General features: G+C 32.6%; 2 protein-coding genes across 3 annotated transcripts; one reads left to right on the forward strand and one right to left on the reverse strand.

The window, feature by feature from the left end:
- The first annotated feature begins 7,633 nt into the window (after nucleotides 1-7,633).
- On the forward strand, nucleotides 7,634-11,462 carry LOC18612084 (protein Mpv17). Of its 2 annotated transcripts, none has more exons than XM_018129844.1 (6): nucleotides 7,634-8,045; nucleotides 9,934-10,089; nucleotides 10,204-10,321; nucleotides 10,413-10,452; nucleotides 10,959-11,105; nucleotides 11,216-11,462. In XM_018129844.1, exons 1-5 carry the CDS (start codon nucleotides 7,788-7,790, stop codon nucleotides 11,044-11,046), a joined length of 660 nt encoding a protein of 219 aa, XP_017985333.1. In that variant the 5' UTR covers nucleotides 7,634-7,787; the 3' UTR covers nucleotides 11,047-11,105; nucleotides 11,216-11,462. The 2 variants fall into 2 exon arrangements, with proteins under 2 accessions (XP_017985333.1, XP_017985332.1); XM_018129843.1 differs by having other exon boundaries at nucleotides 7,640-8,045; nucleotides 10,189-10,321.
- Nucleotides 11,463-12,247: 785 nt separating this feature from the next.
- Nucleotides 12,248-17,090, reverse strand: LOC108663939 (probable leucine-rich repeat receptor-like protein kinase At1g35710). The gene is made up of 6 exons (XM_018129842.1): nucleotides 16,626-17,090; nucleotides 15,885-16,409; nucleotides 15,597-15,749; nucleotides 15,308-15,472; nucleotides 12,858-14,581; nucleotides 12,248-12,660 (listed from the first exon to the last, which is right to left on the reverse strand). The coding sequence occupies exons 1-6, from the start codon at nucleotides 17,072-17,074 to the stop codon at nucleotides 12,272-12,274; spliced, it is 3,405 nt and encodes a 1,134-aa protein (XP_017985331.1). The 5' UTR covers nucleotides 17,075-17,090; the 3' UTR covers nucleotides 12,248-12,271.
- Nucleotides 17,091-17,146: the final 56 nt, after the last annotated feature.

Genomic DNA, 17,146 nt, shown 5'->3' on the forward strand with positions numbered 1-17,146 from the left:
CCTTTGTTTTTGGATCCCATGGATAATTCTATTTCTAGGGTTGCTCCAGTCACCGCTGCTTTAGAAATAAAGGATTTAAATAAAAACTTTTAAAAAATAAATCAGATATGATTGCCCCTAGGCCTAAATATAACATTATATACATAGTTTAATTCAGAAAAAGGCTTAACATAACTTAATTCCCTTTCAAGTTTCAATAAAAAAAAAAAGAATCATCAGGCAACATTTTAGTAGTTGAAGTGGGGAACCAAGACACCTCACTTGGGGAAAATGCAAAGACTAGGAGCAGAACAAGCCGAAACGAAAAGAAACGAGAAAGTCGCCGCTTCTTGGCCCCTTGCCGTAGAGCTTGTCTCTACCTTCACTTATTGCCGCTTGGTGGCGGAGGAGATGACAAGCGTAAAGTAGATTGGTGCTGGTGGGGTGTGTTGGTGTGGTTCAGCTACAAATTTGAAGTTGAAGCCTGACCGAGTGATGCACTGAACTGAGGCTTCAAGGGAAATAGGAAAAATTGGAGAAGGAAGAGGGTCGGCTATGCTATTGCCTAAATGAAATTTAAAAGAAGAAAAAAGAAAGTGTAGTGCAAATTTTGGGCTGTGTGGGACTGTGAGCTGTTATCTTTTGGGTGTGGCCTGTCTGAGAAATAAAAATTCTGACTGGTTTTATTAGATTTTGGACCTATTTTGACTCTACAGTCTACGCATATACGTTAATATTATCTAAAAACATATTATTTGAATACACGCATTTGATTCAACAATAAAAATATTTTCTTATTTAATATGTTAAATTCAAATTCTCTTTTTTTAATAAAAAATGTATTATCAACATCATGACATATGCATTATAGTGAATGATATATATATATATATGTATGTATGTATGTATACATAAAGCTAATTTTATTCATAATCTATCACTTTTTTAAAAGTATTCATATTCTAACACTAATTAACCAACAAATAGTATTATAATATAATTTTAATTAAATATTATAGTTTATTAACTAACAATATTGTATTATAACTTAAATTAAATCATTTGTACAATTATCTTAATAGAAATTATTTCAATCCAAATAAATATTTTTGCAACTAGTAAAAATCTTCTTTACTAACTGAACAAACCAATGCCGATTATATAAAAAAAATGAAGTTTTGTTTAAATGACAAGAAAGAGATCTGAAATCATTAGGTCTCGAGTACAAATCTCATAATGTGTAGATTTGGTCTAATTTTATGTTACTTTATTTAGTTTATTAATTAGTTTGTTATATTGAAAGTAATAGTAATATTATATTTGTTGAGAATTGTGTGTTTGCAATATAATTTCAAGTGTGACTCTCATTAAAAAAATGAGATAAAGGAAGATATTCTTGCAAAAAAAATATAAAGGGAAGATATTAATGTACCAGAAAAAAAGGAAAATAATGGAAAATTCTAAATGACTTATCACTTTATATGGTGTAATTATTACTACTATTTGCTAGTTTTTTTTAAAAAAAATAGTAGGCAAAAACGATAAAATGAACAAAAATTTGATCACTTGAAGGAAAGGAATGAGAAAGGTAGGATGAACCTTCCCCAACAACCAAAACACATTCTTCATATATTCAGGAGCACCTAGGGAACAGTAACGGATGCATTTCCTTTAAACTCAGGCAGCAATGTAATCAACTTCATCAACCCATCGCTAACTGTCGCGACCCGGAACTCTCATCGAGCCCGTGACAACCGCCGCAGCGTCCCGATAAGCATTCATTACCCCGAATGCCGATCGAAACCCCGCAAGGCTTAGCATCAACTTCCGCATCTCTCCGGTGAGCGACAGTTATTAAATCTCGCATTTCAAGAAAACATAAGTTGTTTCCAACTCAAAATAATAAAACATTATTTTCTGGCTCACAGGGGCATTTTCGTCATTTTTCTTCGAAAATATCGAAACTCGCCAAAAACATGGTGTAAAAGCTAAATATATTCCTACGTACTTTAAATCAAATAACTGAAGAATAAAATTACTTTTTCAGTGACACGTGGGCCCCCAACTGACTAAGAAGATGTAGGGCTACGAACCCTTACTTCCTATGATGCAATTCCGAGATTAATTCTCGTCTTAATCAACTATCAACAAACTGTCCTGAGCCTGAAAAATGGATAGGAAGAGGGGTGAGATTAAATAATCCCAGTGAGTAAACAATTACCATCAAAAGCATCTAAAGCCGAGTAGATGGAGACAATATAAAAACGTTATATCTCAATAATGTTCATAACACAAAATTCGTTTCAATCTATACCAAATAATTTCTTTTCATCAAAATTTCCCCGACTTATGAATTTTTTTAAACTTGGCCCCTGCCAATATCATTCTCGCGGGTACCTTCGTCAAGGTATCCCACTGAGACCGCCAAGGCTGTTCAATGACCCATACCCATAAACATGTTTTCACATCTGACACACAGCCGTTCCTTGGCGTTGGCTGAGTCTCACTCTCACGTGGTGGCCCGAACGTGAGGTGCACTCAAATCATACCTCAGGAGATACTTCACCCAACATCTCCCCCCGGAGGTAAGTATATAATTGAGTTACCGTGCCCCTCTCATAGGCAGTCCACGGAAACCCCCACCACTGCAGTGACCGTTTAATATACCACCAGACCCATAAAAATTCCAGTAGCATAATATGGCGAATAAAATGTAATCCAGTCTACCGAGACCAATCCAAAATTGTTCATATATTTCATGCCAACCCCAAAAATTTAGCCATCATGCTACCATAGTGTCATAAGCCCCAATTTCAATAACATATAAAATCATAAATTTCAACACAGTCTCCATATACTCAATTTTCCCAAAACAATATTTGATTTCAAAACCAGTATAAATCTCATTTTTATTAAAAAACATTTTAATTGGAAAACATAATATTTTATAATTTAAATTCACCATTCAATAAAAGCATCAAACAAGTATAATTACTCTAGATATTTAAGACGATAAATTGTCCACTCACAGTTCTAGGAGTCGATGTACTCCTAATCCCAGTCTTCAAGCACAATTTTGGTACTTTTACCAGTGTAATTTGCTCACCACCTATCCACAATGTACAATACATAATTCACCACATCAATGCTTGACCATTATAAAATCAATTCAGGCTCGGTATATATGCATGATATGACATGCAACTTATCCGACTACCGCTTAAATGCGGTGCTGACCTAATTCGGCCTATTACCCGATTAAATTACTAACGCGTCCAATTTAATCTCAAATTAATTTTTTTCAGTTTCTATACCTCAATTGCACCCAAATTGACTTAATGTCCCTCAGTGTGGTGCAAATTATCAGTCCCGATAGCAAATTACGAAAATACCCCTAATGGGTAAAAATTCATATTTTTGCTCCGAAAATTTCCATTATTTTTCTAGACTCATAATTCATCATTATTCATCATAATTCCTCAAATAAACATCAAGATCATCAGCCAATATTCCCCTAGAAAATTCAGCCAATAATGGTAATGGAGGAAAATAAATTCTTTTCTTGTTGTTTTGTTCCTAAATATGCTAAACTAACTTAAAACACTAACATAACTTAAAATCAAATTAATCTAACAAGTTTCTCTCTCCTAACCCATTTTTCCAGAATTGAATTCATCCTCAAATCACATGATTCAACCATGGAAAATGATGGGAAATGCATGGGAAAGGTAAAGCACAAGTCAAAATCAAGAAATTTTACCTTTGGTCACTTGTTTCCTTGAATTTTCACCAATTTTTCCTTGAATTTCTCCCCCTAGGTTTTTGTTTTTCTTTTCCCCTTTGTTTTCTTGCTATGGCCGGCCATAATGAAGAGAAAATGGTGGTGTGGGCTGATTTTTATAGTTAAATAATATAATAATCTAAACTTGCCACATGTCACTACATTATTGGTCCATTTTTTAAATTCTTATCTTTTAAGCTTTAAATCTCCACCACACATTATTCCTTAAAATATCCATAACTTAGATAAAATTCTCAAACTTATCCAAAGTCTTGGTGAAGTAATTTTTGATATTTACACTTTTGCCCCCGTAAAAATCAAAAATTACATTTTTGCCCCAAAAACTGAAAAATTGCCCATAGACATATTTTTTATCCCTTATACTCATATCATTCCCCAATTTGTCAAATGTGATCTAAATTCTCTCAAAATCTCAAATTTTGTCCGCAGATGGAAAAATTACAATTTTACCCCTATATAGTGAAAATTTCAATTTGACTCCGAATTGATCCTCGAACTCCTAATTACCATTTTGAGTCATCCCTGAACTGTGAAACTCTTAATTTCACCTTAAAATTGCTATTTGAACTAGTTCGAGGCTTAATCGACTTAATGATACCATTAGGGGTAATATCGTCTTTTAACGATTTCTCGAACTTCCTAAATATACAAACATTCTATCGAGCATGTGAATGACATTATAATTATTTTACAAAGCAGGGTTTGACACTAACCAAGTTCGCAAAAGGATTTAACATTGTTAAGAGTTTAATTGATTGTAATAAAAATATAAAAACTTATATGATAGGTTTAATTAAGTACATGAATTTCTATTTTAACTACTATACTAAGAGAACGTTGGAGATGACAAATGCTAATACTTATACATTGCAAAAACTATAACTATTCATCCCATTTAATTATGCATTGAAATTTTAAACGATAAGATTTTAATCACAAAATTTCAAATTTTAATTTTTTCATCATAAATGCAATGCCAATTTATACCTTAATCAATAACAACTAGACAAGTAAATGTTCAAGTTGAGCTTATTGGAGGTCAAGGAACCCATTCAGTCCCTGTATTCTTTAATTTTGTCCAATTGAGTCTCTGAATTCAAAATGGAAGCAATTTAGATCCTTAATTTTAAAAATTTTTTCAATTTAGTCCATCTTCCTAATGATATCAAATTTTGCCGTTAAAGAGGATGACGTCAACACTAGCATGGCACATTTGGATGACGTGGCATTAAGATGATGACTTGGCAATGCCACGTGGTACTAACATGATGACGTGACAATGTTGACATGGCACTGACATACTAACATGTCAATGTCACGTGGTAGATCAAAAAAATTTTTAAAATAAAAAATTCTACCATGTCATAGGGACTAATTAAACAAAAATATATAATATCGGGACTAAATTGAACAAAATTGAGATGTTAAGGGACTAAGTTGAAAAAAATATTTAAAAAATATAAATCTTTAAGTAAATTATTGATATACTTATTAATAAGTCAAATATTTAAATGTAAAAGATTTATGGTATTAAAATATATATATTTTTTATTTGATTATTTGATTTTAGAATATGTACATTAATTTATCTTTTTTACAAAAATTAAGTTTGAATTTTTCTTCTAAAAAAATTTTTTGAAAAAATTTCATAACTAAAGTCAAATTTAGATGAATAACTTACATTACGTTATAATAAAATAATATAAATGACTAAATAAATTCTTTTTCTTCTATTTATAATAGTATAAAAATTTGAAATTTATTTAACCTAGTTTTTAACTTGAGCTGAACTCAAATTAAAAAAATAAATTGATTTAGTTACAACTTTCACAATTTACAAATACCCATTCTTTTGAAATTATTCAATTCTTACCCAATTTACCTTTTATTTAAATTTACTCAAAGTTTCTTATAAAACGATTTTATTCAAGTTTAAATACCATAATCAAATTATGCTAAATTTAAATTTAAATTATTAATTTGGATATACAAAAAATTTATTAATAAAATAAAATGGTACAAATATTTACAGTTATATTTAAATTTATTAACCATAAATGCAGTCTTTAATCTAAAAAATTTCAATTTAAAAGATATAACTTGAAATATTAAACAAAATAAAAACATAAAAAATAAATAAAAATTAAGAAAGTGGAGCTCAAATTCTATGGTTGTAATAAGAGGTTTGTTATGTCCAAATTAAGTAAGTTAGAACAAGAAATTATTTTTATGATCATTGCTAACTTCATAACTCTGTTTTTAATTTTTTTAAAAGAAAAAACTAAATTAACTTATTTTGCTAATTTGAGTTCAGCTCAAGTTGAAAACTAAGTTAAATACATTTCAAAATTTTATACTATTATAAATAGAAAAAAGCAGAATTTATTTAGTCATTTTATATTATTTTATTATAATGTAATGCAAGTTATTCATATAAATTTGATTTTAGGTATACAATTTTTTCAATATTTTTTGTAGAATGAGAATTAAAATTTAATTTTTACAAAAAGATAAATTAATGTACATATTTTAAAATCAAATAATCAAGCAAGAAAATATTTATATATATTTTTTAACACCATAAATCTTTTATATTTAAATATTTGACATATTAATAAGTATATCAAAATCTACTTAAAGATTTACATTTTTCAACTATTTTTTTCAATTTAGTCACTCAACATCTCAACTTTGTTTAATTTAGCCCATGTACTATGTATTTTTGTTTAATTTAATCCCTATGACATGACATAATTTTTTATTTAAAATTTTTTTTTGATATGCAACAACATGTTAGTGCCACATTAGTGTTACCATGCTATCATATTAATCCCATGTGACATTGTCACGTCATCATGTTGATGCCACGTGGTATTTCAACGTTATATTATCAAAATATGCCATATCAGCGCTAACGTTATCGCTAACATCATTTCTTTTAAAAGTAAAATTAGATGTCATTAGAAAGAGGGGATTAAATTGAATAAATTTTCAAAATTAAAAAAGTAAATTGCTTCAATTTTGAGTTCAATGACTTAATTGGACAAAATTAAAAAGTAAAGGAACTAGATAAGTCTTTTCACCGCTTATTGGACCACCCTTTTTAAAGTCAAGTATAAGCCTAGCACGGTCTACCCATATAATTATTATTTTATATTAAATTAATTAAATAATATTTTATTTTAATATTTTTAAAATTTTAAGTATATTTTATTTTAAAATTAAAATTAAATAAAAATAAATTATTTATTAATAAAAAATATAATCAAGCAAAGCTGAACCAAGGGACTTGAAAATCTGTATTCAAACCCGACCTAAAGTCAAGTTGGGCTTGTTTCCAACTCCTCAATTCAAAAATGATTTTTGTGTTGGCAAAATAAACATATTTTAAAATTTTCAAAACAATTGTTTAGAACCGTGTGTATAATCTTACTTATACAAAACAGAACACTTACGCTAGAATTGATGTCACTTTTTAATCATTTATTAAATTTTAATCAATTATGATTTTACTTCTATGGTTTTATTTTATTTTATAATTACTTTCTAAAATTTACAAAGTAAATAATATAATTAATTATTTAACATAATAATATAATAATTTTTTAGTCCAATGAGCACATAACAAGTATATTAGTTTATGTTGCATTTGACAGTCAAATTTAGTTTTAAAATTTTTTATTTCGAAATCTTATGCTTGTATGAATTTAGAAATTAATATTCAAATTACCTTTTCTTTTTTAGCTTTTCGTCGCTCGGATAATACACCATTTTTATTAAAAAAAAAAGACACATAATCTTGGGGATCTTATTGAAGTGTCTGTGTTGTAAGGAGTAGGAACAAAACGCAGCGCTTCCGAGCGGACTGACGTCGTTCTAGTTTAAGCAGCACCAGCTGGTACAGGTACTTGGATGATCAATCACGAATGCGAAAAGCAATTGGTCGGTTTTCATTTTATACCTTTTCTCCCCCCATTTTCCAGAAGTAATTTTCGTGTTGGCGAAAATGGATGCATTGGGCGGTAATGGCGCCTTTTGGGGGTGGAACCTTCCAGATATAAGAAGCAAAAAGAAGCGGTTTCAATCAAAGTCGAAGTCGTCAGATTCAACGGCGGAGGCAACCAGCGCTGGCGGTTACCGTTTCCCGTTGAAGCAAGCTGTGAAGGCCGCCTCACTCGCTCTCACGGGTGACACAATTGCCCAACTCAGCGACTGCTGGAGAACACAAAAACAGTCTCTCTCTGGTTCTAGTGATGCAAGTAAGGTCAGTTTCTCTCTAAATTTTGGCACTTACGCATCTGGATTTTTTTTTCTTGGTGGTGAACTTTCATATTTTTTGGATCGGTAGATTTAGCATTTTATTTTGTTGAGGCTTTGTGATTGTTAATATTACTAGTCATGGTTTTTTGAGTTCAAAGTTTTGCTCTGTTTGTTTGCTAAGAAAAATGTTGGGAAGTATTGTCTCGGTTCAATCAACATTTGAAATCAGGGGGAATCGAACTTTCATGCCTATTAAACTTATAATCATCGCAATTTTTGAGGGAAACTGCATCAGTAAAGTTGTTTGAATTGCCAGGTTTGTCATCCATATGTGTGTCTGACTAATGAAGTATATCTATGAAATGGAGTTGTTATGATGAGTTTTAGGGAGTGGGTTGGTATTAATGCTAAAGATATTGGTGATAGAGTATGCTGGCAGCAGCCTAAAGGTGTTTACAAGGCATGCAGCATGCTGAGGTTCTAATGCCCAAGCCTTAATTTGGCACTTGTCCTTTTGTGGTTCATTTTAAGTATTAAATTTATATTTCTTTACTTTTTGTTTGAAAATTATATTTCTTTATGTTGAAGTTGCAGGTTCTTATTTTATTCCCTGTTTTCTTGAGTTTTAATTGTTAGGTAGCTTCATAATTTTATAAATTTCTGGAAATTGTAGATTTTGAGTCTAGGATCTTACTCTGGGTTTTCTTAATGCTACTGGCTTTTGTTTTAAGTTATCTGTAAGTATTTGTTAAAGTCCTTAGTGAACCAGGGATGGTAGGAGTCTATATAAATCAATGGACTTTTTCTATTGAGATATATATGATTATCAAATAAGTTCTAGCATTATTGCTTTTGTGATTGTATGACGCAACTTGGATGTGACTTCTAAGGAACCCCAAGTGTGAAGCTTGGAGATTTTTTCTCTTCTTCTCTTTAGGTTTCTTGATTTATTCTGTTTTTCTCAAGAACTGAGATCAGAAAATTGACTTAAACCCTAGTTACTAGCTGCCCTACATCAACTGGAGTTGAGAAGTTAGCCCATTTGTCTAAACTTAGGTGTTGTTTGATAGAATGAAAAATTTCAACAAAAAGAATCAAGTACTGAGTTTATAGTTTTGAAAAGTTTAAGTATTGAATTTTTAACGTATAAATCGTTTGATAATCTACTGAAAAATTATATACTTAATAGATATTTATTGATATTTTCTAAGCATTTTACATTAGTAAAAGTTAAAATGAAAAATAAATTGTTGAAAAGGAAAAAAATATAATGTTAATGCAATTAAATGACAAATTTTTTTCTTAAATAAGAATGGCTGAATACATTAAGTGGAGTTAACTACTTAATATTTTCTGCACTTTTTCATTGAAAATTTTCCATTTAAGCTGTTTCTAAAATGAGTTATCAATTGCATTAAAAAAATTAAATCATTGATAATTTTCATTTTCAATGGTTTATCAAAGACACCCATTGTTTTGGTACTGGTAGGTGACAATGTGTGGCAGTTTAGATGATCAGTTTCAATTTCAATGAAGTGACTGGCTTGAGGTATTTAGCAGATCCTTGGTGATTTGGACTTTAGATGGCTCAAATTGCTAAAAGTGGATCTACCTAGCTCATTCCAAACAGTTAGGAATGTTCTTTTGGAGCATTGGACTGCATATTCATGTGGCATCCTATAAGTTGGAGGGAGAGGGGGTGGGGGAGTATTGATTGCATTTATCACCAATGAATCATCTTCTCTTTGTGTGTGTGTGTGTGTGTTTTTTAATTTTCTTTTTTTTGACAAAACTCGTGATCTTGTTAAGATGCTTGCCTATTATAATGACTTGAGTATTGCTGGTGCATTTGACAGTTGTAATTTGTTTTTTTAACATAATGTCCATCTTAGGATATCATGTCAAGCATCGTTTCACACCATGATTGGCTTCGTGCCTTGCGGATGACTTCTTATGGGTTTCTTTTCTATGGGCCTGGTTCATATGCATGGTATAAATATCTGGATCATTATTTGCCACATCAGACAGCACAAAACCTAATGCTGAAGGTACATTTCTTTCGATTTGATTGTTTAGCTTTCATATGGATTTAAAAGTTAGAAAGCAACTTGATTAGGACAAAACGTTGTGATATTTAGTTCTTGTGGGTTTTATTAAACCAGATAGTGCTTGGTCCATGTGTGATTGCTGTTGTCTTTGCTTGGAACAATTTATGGCTAGGGAAGCTCTCGCAGCTCACAAATAAATATCAGAAGGATGCTCTCCTGACACTATTTTATGGTAAAACCTCTTTTGAAGCAAAATGCATACTGGCCTCATAAAAATATCTTGCTTCCGTGTAATTTGATTTTTATCTTTGATTCTTATGCAGGATTTAGGTTTTGGATCCCTGTCAGCGTGTTGAACTTTTGGTAAATCTGTCTTTATTAGTTTTATCTATTTATTCTGGTTGGCGCTGAATCATGGTGGGAGAAATTTGTTTAGTATGTGAACAACTCCAATGTCGAAACAAGAAGTTTTTATTTTCAAATTTCTTATGCTATTTTATTTTACAAATAGCTTTTATATCATGGATTATTGGGATATTGAGTTATTGGAATTGGATTTTCGCCTTCTTTCTTTTCTCTCTTCTTTTCAACCTCTAATTCTGATTATCCATTTCCTCCTCTTTTCTGCATATTTCTGTGTTTCTTTCACTTTAACCTATTTCTTTCTCTTTCATCTTACCTGTGTTCTATTGACTTCTTATTAATCTTATGTTTCCATTGGTTATTTTGACATTCCATTTTTGATAATATATCTTTGGCGCAAACCCCAAACATTGTCTGAAAATAGCTAGTGCCTTGTTGTTAATTGATTGGGTGCTTTTATTGTGTTATTTTAACTTGCTTGTGCAATCTATTTGGTGGGTCGACAGGGTGGTCCCTCTTCAAGCCCGTGTAGCTTTCATGTCGACAGGATCCATTTTTTGGAACTTTTTCTTGTTATCAACCATGAGCAAATAGATTCAACTGCACCAAGGATTGATAAATTATGTGATCAGCTAATGAGATTCAAGCCTGAGGTATTTTTAATTTCTGCTCCCAGTTTACTTGCATTGAGCTTATTGGTATTCCATGGTATACTTCTATATTTGTTTATATGATAACTTATTGCTGACCTGAAATCTGGCAGAATTCTAGTCAAAAGAGATGTGGGGAATAGAAGTCAAAATTTTTGCCATAACTTCACAATGTGACTTTCTTCACAGATTGCCTTGCATGTCTGAGATATCGAAATGGTATGAATTTATCTACTTAGCAAATACAAAACTGAAGATACTTAATTTGTTGTGAACACAGAATCATGTGATTTAAGGGCAATTTTGTGCCTTTGGTGTTATGCCTCTCTTGTTCTTAATATTATTTTTTCTTTAAGTGTTTCTTGAGAATGGATTACTCTGATTTCAGCATTGGAAATGAAATTTTGTCCCTATACATCTCATAGAGCTGGAAATGATTTTAATTCTTTTAGGTATTGTTCAGATTAATCTCATATTTTTTATTTTGCTACATTTGAATGAGTCCAAGGGGAAAGGAGGGATTTGAACTTGTTCCATCGTAAATATTTTCTGACAAATTTTGCTGAAAAGACCAGATTCTGCTGAACAAGGGCATAGGTTTGCAACTAATGTTGTTAATGATGTTATACTGGTCTGTTCTGCCTTTCTAATAATTTTAGTTGTTTAAGAATTGACACTGAAATTTCTGAGAATCTTTTCCATACCTACATGGCTTTATTTATCAAAAATTGCCTTCATCATTGCTTTTTTGCTATCACACGAGAAGAATACCCTACATGGCTCTTATCATGGCTTTTGCTTTTTTCTTAATCACGCCTTTTCGGTCAGATAAAGGACTTCTTAATTACTTATCCAACCTTCCCTCCTGTGTTTTGCTCTATGAGTGAGAAAGTTGAAAGCTCATAATAATACTATAGCATAACAGAAGAAAGGGGTATATTAAGGAGCGTAACTCAATTAGTCTATAAATAAACTGACAAATTTTAGTAAGAATGAAGAAAACCGGCAAGGTTCATTTCTTATTTCATATGCAGAAAAGCAAATTACATGGAAATTAATCCAAACAAGAAAGAGATGAGATACATGGAAATTAAACCAAACAAGAAAGAGATGAGCATGAAAGATACACAGTGACTAAGATTTTATGAAGGGCTTAGTTATTGGGAGCTTCAGTGAGCAATGAGCTCTCCCAATTCTATCAAGGAGAACGGCTTGGAAAGTGGAGGCCATCGAGTTGTAAGTGCGGAAGAAATATTTTGCATGGTTGGTCGATACTGTGGATTAGCATGCAAACATGCAAATGCTAATTGAACAGTAAAGACCACACCTTCTGCAACTCTACTTCTTGGAGGTCGGAGTCGTTGGTCTACCACATCACTCAGCAATGTATGGCGTGTGATCAGCGATGATGTCGAGGATGAAGCCAATGATGAAGATGACGATGAAAATAGAGCCAAGATGAGATCACCAGGATGATTGCCTTTCATTATTTCAAGTGTTAGCACTCCAAAGCTGTAGACATCACATTTCTCATTCACTTTCGTTGTGTAAGCCAACTCTGCAAAAACATTGGTCATATGTTGTTCTGAAAATATTGTTTTAAAACTGTATCATGTAATTGCATTTGTAGCTTTTTTTTAATTAACATAATAATAACTCTCTTGAACATGAAGATTTAAAGAAAGATTCTCATTAAAAAAAACTGTGTATAAATCAATTATACATACAAAGGGAATTGGAGAGAAAGATGCATACCTGGAGCCATATATCCCAAGGTTCCTGCAACTGCAAGGGAGGTTAAACTGAAAGAATTAGGCTTTAAAAATCTAGCCGTGCCAAAATCAGAGACATGAGCTTCAAATTCTGAATCCAGGAGAATGTTGTTGCTAGAAATGTCGCGGTGCATTATCGGAGGTGAGCAATCATGGTGCATATAGGACAAGGCATTGGCCACCCCTTTAACAACATTCAGCCTCTTGACCCAATCCAATTCCATTGCTTGGCTTTCATGGTTTAGTATCACTTTCAAGCTTCCCTTTTCAATGAACTCATACACCAAGAAAGAGTGTTTTGCATGTGGACAAAAACCATGTAGCTTCACAATATTTCGATGTCGTATATTTGTCAAGGAAACAACTTCTCTTTCAAAAGCATTCACGTTGGTCAGCTCACCATTTTTTGAGAGATGAAGCTTTTTCACAGCAACTACTTGACCTGATGATAACACAGCTTTGTAAACGTTTCCGTGTCCTCCTGTTCCAATGCAATAATTGGAGTTGAATTCATCCGTTGCTTCGATGATATCTTGATAGAATCTTTTTCCAAAATCGCCCGATATATCAATAATATGCTCACAGTTCTTCTCCTCTGACGTCCTATTTTTACTTTTACGTCTTCGGCATAGAGCGAAAAGACCTGTGATCAAGATAAGCAACAAAAGTAAACTACCCAAAAGGGGTATCATTATCCAAATGAGGCTTTTTCTGCTTGAAATAGGAACACAAGTCTTCAAACATGTGGTGTTGCCGCACAACCCTTTATTACTTTGAAGTGCAAAACATGAAGCCTCACAAAAAGCTTTGATGTTTGGAATAGGACCTTCCAATTGATTGAAGGACACATTTACAGTTATCAAGCCTGACAAACCATTTCCAAAAGTTGATGGAATGGAACCAAAGAGCATGTTGTGCGAAAGATTTATGGTTTCCAACATCAGCAAGTTTCCAAGCTGTGGCGGTATCTCTCCAGTCAACAAATTTTGACTGAGATCAATATTTTCTAGAGAGTGTAAATCACCAATTTCTAAAGGAATGGTTCCAACAAACCTGTTCAAGCTCAGATTCAAGAATTGAAGTTTTAAACAGTTTCTAATCTCCTTGGAAAGTGATCCACTTAAGTTGTTTGCTGCTAGATTTAGAGTTTGAAGATCATGTAGCATTCCGATTACTGGAAAAATGTTGCCCAATATTTGGTTATCTTCCAGTGAAAGATCCATCAGCAATGTCAACCTTCCCAATTCTTTTGGAATTTCACCAGTTAGATGATTCAAAGAAAGGTCAAGTCTTTGTAATTTAGCTATATGTCCAAGAGTGGGTGGTATCTTGCCAGAAATATTGTTGTTGGCGATTTTCATGGCTACCAAATTACGACATTCCCCCCATTTCCATGTAAGCTCACCGTACAATTGATTACCACTTAAATCAATATAATACAACTTGGGGTATATGCCGAAATTTTCTGATATATTTCCGATTAGTTGATTACCTTCGAGCCTGACTCTGAATAAGCTGGTGCAAGTTCTTAAACTTTTGGGGATCGAACCTGTGAAACTGTTGTCTGAAGCAGAGAGGTTTTCAAGCAACTTACCTTGACAGATATTCTGTGGTAAAGAGCCAGTGAAATTGTTGTACTGTAACTGTAAGCTTTTCAAATTTGTTAAGTTCTCCATCTCTTCAGGTAATGAGCCCGACAATTTGTTGCTCAAAAGTCCAAGATAAGACAAATTACTTAAATTTCCTATAGAACGGGGAAGAGCACCAATTAGTTGATTTTCTGACAAGACAAGTGCCTGTAGAGATCTTAACAAACCAATTTCTTGAAAAATTGAACCAGAGAGTTTATTGTTGGAAAGAGAAAGAATGGATAAGTTTATCAAATTTCCTATTGAAGCTGGGATTGCACCTGTGAGCTTGTTTTTTTCAAGATGAAGAACAAATAAGTTTGTCAAATTTCCTATTGAAGCTGGGATTGGACCTGTGAAATTGTTTTGAAACAATTCAAGGTCAGAAAGAGATCTTAACAATCCAATTGTTTGGGGAATGGAACCAGAGAGTTTGTTGTTGTAAAGGTAAAGAAATGATAAATTTGTCAAATTTCCTATTGAAGCAGGGATTGAACCTGTGAAATTGTTGTCAGACAATGCAAGCCTAGAAAGAGATTTTAACAACCCAATTTCTTGAGGAATGGAACCAGAGAGTTTGTTGTTGTAAAGGTAAACAAACCATAAATTTGTCAAATTTCCTATTGAAGCAGGGATTGGACCTGTGAAATTGTTGTTAGACAAGCTAAGCATAGAAAGAGATCTCAGCAATCCAATTTCTTGGGGAATGGAACTAGAGAGTTTGTTGTTGTAAAGATAAAGAAAATATAAGTTTGTCAAATTTCCTATTGAAGTTGGGATTGGACCTGTGAAATTGTTGTCAGACAAATCAAGATTAGAAAGAGATTTTAACAACCCAATTTCTTGAGGAATAAAACCATAGAGCTTGTTGTTGTCAAGATAAAGAAAAGATAAGTTTGTCAAATTTCCTATTGAAGCTGGAATTAGACCTATGAAATTGTTGTCAAACAATTCAAGATCAGAAAGAGATCTTAACAACCCAATTTCTTGGGGGAATGGAACCAGAGAGTTTATTGTTGGAAAGGTAAAGAATGGATAAGTTTGTCAAATTTCCTATGGAGGCTGGGATTAGATTTGTGAAATTATTGTTATACAAGCTAAGCATAGAAAGAGATCTTAGCAACCCAATTTCTTGAGGAATGGAACCAGAGAGTTTGTTGTTGTAAAGGTAAAGAAATGATAAATTTGTCAAATTTCCTATTGAAGTTGGAATTAGACCTATGAAATTGTTGTCAGACAATGCAAGCCTAGAAAGAGATTTTAACAATCCAATTTCTTGAGGAATGGAACCAGAGAGTTTATTGTTGGAAAGGTAAAGAATGGATAAGTTTGTCAAATTTCCTATGGAGGCTGGGATTAGATTTGTGAAATTATTGTTATACAAGCTAAGCATAGAAAGAGATCTTAGTAACCCAATTTCTTGGGGAATGGAACCAGAGAGTTTGTTGTTGTAAAGGTAAAGAAATGATAAATTTGTCAAATTTCCTATTGAAGTTGGAATTAGACCTATGAAATTGTTGTCAGACAATGCAAGCCTAGAAAGAGATTTTAACAACCCAATTTCTTGAGGAATGGAACCAGAGAGTTTATTGTTGGAAAGGTAAAGAATGGATAAGTTTGTCAAATTTCCTATGGAGGCTGGGATTAGATTTGTGAAATTATTGTTATACAAGCTAAGCATAGAAAGAGATCTTAGTAACCCAATTTCTTGGGGAATGGAACCAGAGAGTTTGTTGTTGTAAAGGTAAAGAAATGATAAATTTGTCAAATTTCCTATTGAAGTTGGAATTAGACCTATGAAATTGTTGTCAGACAATGCAAGCCTAGAAAGAGATTTTAACAACCCAATTTCTTGAGGAATGGAACCAGAGAGTTTGTTGTTGTAAAGGTAAAGAATGGATAAGTTTGTCAAATTTCCTATGGAGGCTGGGATTGGATTTGTGAAATTGTTGTTAGACAAGCTAAGCATAGAAAGAGATCTTAGCAACCCAATTTCTTGAGGAATAAAACCAGAGAGCTTGTTGTTGTAAAGATAAAGAAAATATAAGTTTGTCAAATTTCCTATTGAAGTTGGGATTGGACCTGTGAAATTGTTGTTAGACAAGTCAAACTTAGAAAGAGATTTTAGCAACCCAATTTCTTGAGGAATGAAACCAGAAAGTTTGTTGTTGTAAAGGTAAAGAACAGATAACTTTGTTAAATTTCCTATTGAAGGAATACTTCCATAGAGTGAGTTAATGCTAAGATCAATATGAGTCAGGTTGGGAAAAAGGGAGAAGTTTAAAACTTCTAGCTTGCCTTTCAAACTTGAGGAGGAAAGGTTTAGATGAGTGATGCTCCCAAACGAACCACAATGTATCCCTGCCCAAGTGCAGGGCCTGGTTCCGACCCAAGAAGACAAGGTGGCTTGACTTTCCTTGTCAAGACTAGCCTTCCATTGTAAAAGTGTCTCTACTTCCGTCACTCCTACAGGAGCTGTTGCAGATATTGAAGAAGCAGTAGAAGCAATGAAGTGGAAAGAAGAAACTAAAACAAGGTTGAGGAAGAACAGGACTTTAAGTGGCAAGGGCATCGTAACTCTTATGGGTTTTTGTTGATATGGGCTGTGTATTGGCTGATGAACAATCAGACATTTATAAATAGA

This window comes from Theobroma cacao, unplaced genomic scaffold (genome assembly GCF_000208745.1).
Source record: "Theobroma cacao cultivar B97-61/B2 unplaced genomic scaffold, Criollo_cocoa_genome_V2, whole genome shotgun sequence".
Classification (NCBI taxonomy): Eukaryota; Viridiplantae; Streptophyta; class Magnoliopsida; order Malvales; family Malvaceae; genus Theobroma; species Theobroma cacao.

Bases quoted from the DNA above. Each gene is read 5' to 3' on its own strand.
- LOC18612084 (XM_018129843.1), top strand. From the start codon at position 7,788: ATGGATGCATTGGGCGGTAATGGCGCCTTTTGGGGGTGGAACCTTCCA. The intron at 8,046-9,933 runs GTCAGTTTCTCT...TGTCCATCTTAG, and splicing joins GTTCTAGTGATGCAAGTAAG to GATATCATGTCAAGCATCGT. The intron at 10,322-10,412 runs GTAAAACCTCTT...ATTCTTATGCAG, and splicing joins TCTCCTGACACTATTTTATG to GATTTAGGTTTTGGATCCCT.
- LOC108663939 (XM_018129842.1), bottom strand. From the start codon at position 17,074: ATGCCCTTGCCACTTAAAGTCCTGTTCTTCCTCAACCTTGTTTTAGTT. The intron at 15,750-15,884 runs GTATAACAATAA...ATCTCTTTCTAG, and splicing joins TCTCTTTCTATGCTTAGCTT to GCTTGCATTGTCTGACAACA. The intron at 14,582-15,307 runs GTCTGACAACAA...TGGACTTTTGAG, and splicing joins TCTCTTTCTAATCTTGATTT to CAACAAATTGTCGGGCTCAT.